Source organism: Impatiens glandulifera, chromosome 4 (assembly GCF_907164915.1).
Source record: "Impatiens glandulifera chromosome 4, dImpGla2.1, whole genome shotgun sequence".
Lineage (NCBI taxonomy): Eukaryota > Viridiplantae > Streptophyta > Magnoliopsida > Ericales > Balsaminaceae > Impatiens > Impatiens glandulifera.
Genome location: NC_061865.1, coordinates 2,407,404 through 2,413,472, shown reverse-complemented (window position 1 = coordinate 2,413,472; position 6,069 = coordinate 2,407,404). Strand labels below are relative to the sequence as shown.

Genomic DNA, 6,069 nt, shown 5'->3' with positions numbered 1-6,069 from the left:
GTGGTATGGTCTCCAAAGATTATTCCTCGACACCAATTTATTCTTTGGCTGGTATACATGAATATGTTGACAACAAAAGACAGAATTCGAAAATACATAAATATTTCTGATATCAACTGTGTCATATGTTCAGGAGTTGAGGAAAGCATAAACCATTTATTTGGGGAATGCTCTTTTGTAATACAAATCTAGAGGATGTATGCTGCAAACATGAACATCATCGACTTTCCAAGAATATGGGAAGAAATCCAAGAGTGGATGAAGAATAAAGCAAAAGGAAGATCCTTCTATATAAGTATGTTGAAATGATAATTTGGAGCAGTAATCTACAATATATGGAAAGAAAGAAATTCAAAAACTCATAGTGGAAGAAGTAGAACCGTTGAAGATATTTGGAGAGATATAACTTCATATTAAAATGCACTCATTCAATCCTGGAGAAGAATCGAAAAGAATGAAGAGAATAGAAAACTCTGCCAGATATAGAATATTTCGTTTGAGAAGGTCACAAGTAGAATAAAAGTAAAAACGTTGTAGAAGTTAATTGATTGTTGTTATTGTTTGTAATTCAATTATTGTTTCATTATCAAATCTAGAAATTGTATAGATCTGATCTTAAATTTTGTATGTTTTTTTTCCTCTTTTGGTTTTTTTAATGAAATTGTACTATTTTCCAAAAAAACATCATTTAAAGTGGGGATCTCCCTTCATTATGAGATTCTACTTAATTTCATCAATAATTTTTCAAATTTTTTTCATTTTTGCAAGTAAATTGAAGAGAAAGAGATTATGTCAAACCATATAGGTCCAAGAGGTGGAGGAACATCTATGGAATTAAAGCCACTTATGCAATGATCCCCATCACCTTTTCCATACTCCAATATATACTGATTAAGGACAAATTAAATATTTTATAAACCAGATCAATAAGAACACAAAATAATTAACAATTAAAATAAGATTAGATAGACATTTATTTACCTCCTTAGACGTGAGAGTAAAATTTCTACCACCAATTAAAAACGAAATATTAGGCAGTGAGGAAATTAGTGAACAATTCACAGATGATGGTTGATTTGGTGGTCTTGGTAGTGAATCACATAGCTGATGTAAACATTATTTTTATCATTTGTTAATTTTAATTATTTTAAGTGGGAATAATAAATATTTACCTTATTGACATAGTTTAAAATAACATCTTTTGTTTGATTTCTCTTCTGCTGACTCTCCATCCACACAACTATCATTTCACAAGTATTGCACGGAGAGACATCAATACCATATGGTGTTATGCTATTATTACTTTTTTCGATAGACTTAGATTTATCAACTGGACATAATCCTATTTGAGAACAAATTTTTCCAGGTTGCACCTATTAAATGTTAAGACAACATTAGAATTTGTGTATTTTAAAGAAAATCATATTTCAACAACAAAAATAACAAACCTTTTCTACTATGAACATGTTTAGAATGGTTTGTCCATAAATTTTAGCGATTGTCTTGCATTTACGGCTAACCACTCCGGTGACTCCAATTTCATGGTTTATCATGGTAATCATAGCCTACACTTAGGAACATCATTCATTATTTATCAGTTATTGTATGAACAACAAAATAAAATTATTTTTCAGTTTCACATACCGTTGGACCTGACATAAACAAAATTCCGGATTTCATAATTGTAGAGCAACCATATCTGCAAACAGCTGGAAAATGTACTCCAATAAATGACTTGTTCTCTCTTTTACTTTTTTTTCATTTCACCAACATGACCTCTCATTAAACAATATCTCTTAGTTTAAGATATGACATCTTCTTTTAAGAATGACCCATGAAAGAGCTTACCTATTGGTTGACCCTTGATAAAGACATCATCCATATCAAACTACAATAGCAAACACATTATAAGGTTATACAAGAAACTACCATACAAATTAAAATATATATATATATATATATATATATATATATATATAAATTTCCCAACCTGCCAATGACCTTTGAGGATCACAGGGACATAAGTATGGTACCCCTTGTAATGCTTTGGATCAATCCCACCAAACACAAGTTCACCTCCTTCCTCTTCTTTTGTGTTTCGATTAAGCCAAAATGAGAACACTGGATTCTGAATCAGATCCTGGCTCAACAGATTGTACCTGTAAATATGAGAGGTTACTCCTTTTCTTCAGAGGAATATCACAACAAATTTTAATTTAGCATAAGATAGTACATACCATACTGGAGCAACACCTCCAAGGGACATCTCTCGAAATCCAAGGCCAATAATGCCATCAAACTTGAGAAACACAAAGGAAAAACCGGGCAGTTTTGTTGCTTCAATGAAGTCCTGTAGTTGTAGTAAAAACTTAAGTATAGTATTAAATAAATGATGATTTTGGAAAATCTATGAATGGATATGGTGTATGTATAACTTGATTCATGATTGGTAAACCATCAACTAAAACATAGTCTCGGCTAAAGTGGCCAGCTAATAAACCTGAACCATAGTGTATCTCAGCATATGTTTCTGTGCAAAACAACAACATTATTATGTTTCAAGTCAATATCACCTTCATGCTTACATGAAGTTATTTCTGTAAAAGTTGCAATATAATAGACACCAACCGTTCACTTTATATGTTTTTGATCGACTGGCATAATATTTGGAATTAAAATAACACGCAATCTGCAGTAGATAGAAAGGCAAATTCAACATAATTTTCTCCCCTCGTAGTATATATAATCTTGTGTATAAATATGATATTCAAACTTACGGAAAAGTAGCACTTTGAGGAAGTTATCCACATATTAGAACTTCCTGTATCAAAAAGCACTTTGAATTTTTGTGGAGGTGTACCGATTGAAATCTCACCATAGTAGTGTATCTGGATGTAATTCTTTAGCGTTACAGTGACTCCATCAGTTTGAGAATCCAGTATTTGCGTGGTAAGTAGAGAAGCGATCCTATTGTTTTCATCTAACTTCAACTTTTTCAGTCCAACTCTAACGATTCCATCGTTGGATTCAGAAAACACCAGATGAAGAAGGATGGATGAAAGAAAAAGAGTGATAACTGCTGCTCTAAACTTTGTTCTCATGCTTGATCACCTCACCTGCAAAGTTGATTCAGAAAATGCAGAGAAATACTTGGATCGATGTTTATGCTTTTTCGTCTTGTTCTCTCAATTCTCAAAGTAGTTTTTGCATGATCGTGTTAGTGACGACTGGCAAAGCATGAGTAAAGGACATGAATCTGGAGTTAAGGTTATATTTCCTGAATCCGACCATTTATATCAAAAATTTCAAATTACACACCTTTTTTTTTTTAAGAAATTATGAACTTTTCTCTATCTAAATAATAAAAATTAACTTAAATATTATATATTAAAATAAAATAAATTAATATATTTTATTTAATATATTTTTTTTTAATATTTGTATAATATATTTTATTTTAATAATATTAGCAATAAATTTGATATCTCTGTTAATATATTTTAATTTAATAAATAAATAAGGCTATTCTTATTTAAAACTCGGGTTAGGATTTAGGCCCTTGCCTTGCACAAATGAATGACACAAAATACAAATTAAAATAAATTTATCAAAAAAGTAAAAAGAAATAAGTTAGTCATTAATGCTTTTGAGTTGAAACTCACCTCTCTTTTTCTTGTCGCTGTAATCTCGTCGTCTTCTTAGTCATCAATATTTATGATCTCAATAAGAGTGACTCTAATAGTTGGAGTAGATCTTCATCATCTACCTAAACAAATTTAGAAAGAACAATCTCAGATTTTTTTTTAAAACGACATAATTTCATTAATTAAAATGAGCCGAAAAAAGTAAAGAATTACACGAGTTCAGAATTCAGACAGAACAAACATTTGCTAAAAATGAATGAACCAGCATGATAAAAAAAAATGAGAACAAAAATGAAGGACACAAACAATGAAACTTAGAGCACTTTGAAATCAGAAATATGTGTGACTTTCTCATATGCAATGCTCCATCTTTAACAAATCAATTAAGTGGAAATTTGCCTCCAAGTTCATATAAGTGAGTTTCCATCAAATATAGTTTCATTCTAAGTAAATCCACACATCATTTCGAACCCTTGAAAATGCTTTTATGTTCCTCTCTATTCATGGACGAATTTATGTAGAGGCAGCCTACCTTGAAAAAATATATATATTTACAGTACTAATGTGTCAGGTATTTTATTAAAAAATTCAATACAATTCACTGTTTGGTTTATCTAATTATTAAAAAAATGATAAAACTTATCTTTATTCATTCTTTTTATCCAAAATTTTATCGTTATTTATTTAATGTCACTCTAAATTTTTTTAGAGCTCACCCCACCTCTGAATCATGGGTCTGTCCATGTCTCCATCAAAATATAATAAACAATGTTTACAAAAGCAATTGAAGACATTTGAACTAAATTCATTACCTTTTGTCTTTATGATTGTCATTTTCTTGATACTAGCATGTATCCCGTGCATTTGCACAGGTAATATTATAAAAAACTGTGAAAAAATATTACGATAAAAATGTGATCATTTTTTATTTTATTTTTAACCATTTTAAGTTTATGGGAGGATCAACTCACAATCCGACTCAATTATTCCTATCTCTATAAATATGACAGAATTCTTCTATTATTGCTCACTAATAATAGTGAAATCTATAGCGCGGAGTCAAAAGATAATTATGACCGATTAAAAACTATTTATGAACCACCGCGTTCATTAAATTTGGTGTTGAATTTAATATATAAAGTGTTATTAATCTAGTTAGTTAAAGAGTTGTACTTGTTTTGCTAGGTTGCAAGTTCGAACCATATATATAGCATTTTTAATTTTATTTTTAACCGTTTTAAGTTTATGGGCGGGTCAACCCACAATTCGACCCAATTATTCATTTACTCTCACATATATATCCAAATTAACCACAGCTCTCGACCCGGCAATCCGGACACTTTAAAAATAATTAAGCATCATTATATTATATTATATTATATATATATATATATTAGAGTTCAAAACTTGAACTTATATTGTTAAAATGTCTCGCGTTCATCAAATTTGATGTTGAATTTAAAATATAAAGTGTTATTAGCCTAGCTGGTTAAAGGGTTGTAATTGTTTTGTTAGGTTACAAGTTCAACCATACCTATAGCATTTTTAATTTTATTTTTAGGCGTTTTAAGTTTATGAGCGGGTCAACCCACAACACGACCCAAATATCCATTTACTCTCACATATATATCCAAATTAACCACAGCTATCGACTTGGCAATCCGGACACTTTAAAAATTAAGCATCATTATATATATATATATATATATGAGTTAAAAACTTGAACTTATATTGTTAAAATGTCACGCGTTCATCAAATTTGGTGTTGAATTTAAAATATAAAGTGTTATTAGCCTAATTGGTTAAAGAGTTGAACTTGTTTTGTTATGTCGGAAGTTCGAAAACCATACCTATAGCATTTTTAAATTTTATTTTTAACCGTTTTAAGTTTATGAGCGGGTCAACCCACAATCCGACCCAAGTATCCATTTACTCTCACATATATATCTAAATTAACCACAGTTCTCGACCCGGCAATCTGGACACTTTAAAAATTAAGCATCATTATATATATATATATATATATATATATATATATATATATATATATATATATATATTAGAGTTAAAAACTTGAACTTATATTGTTAAAATGTCCCGCGTTCATCAAATTTGGTGTTGAATTTAAAATATAAAGTGTTATTAGCCTAGTTGCTTAAAAGGTTGTACTTGTTTTGTTATGTTGCAAGTTTGAACCATACATATAGCATTTTTTATTTTATTTTTAGCCGTTTTAAGTTTATGGGCGGGTCAACCCACAACCCAACCCAAGTATCCATTTACTCTCACATATATTCAAATTAACCACAACTCTCGACCTGGCAATCCGGACACTTTAAAAATTAAGCATCATTATATATATATATATATATATATATATATATATATATATATATATATATATATATTAGTCCATTCTTTTGGA

At 29.7% G+C, this 6,069-nt stretch overlaps 1 protein-coding gene across 1 annotated transcript; it reads right to left on the bottom strand.

The window, feature by feature from the left end:
• Nucleotides 1-755: 755 nt before the first annotated feature.
• LOC124933802 (aspartic proteinase A1-like) lies at nt 756-3,101 on the bottom strand. The gene is made up of 10 exons (XM_047474244.1): nt 2,778-3,101; nt 2,629-2,689; nt 2,436-2,530; nt 2,238-2,350; nt 1,991-2,159; nt 1,849-1,888; nt 1,645-1,652; nt 1,449-1,565; nt 1,173-1,373; nt 756-887 (listed from the first exon to the last, which is right to left on the bottom strand). The coding sequence occupies exons 1-10, from the start codon at nt 3,099-3,101 to the stop codon at nt 756-758; spliced, it is 1,260 nt and encodes a 419-aa protein (XP_047330200.1).
• Between the last annotated feature and the right edge of the window lie 2,968 nt (nt 3,102-6,069).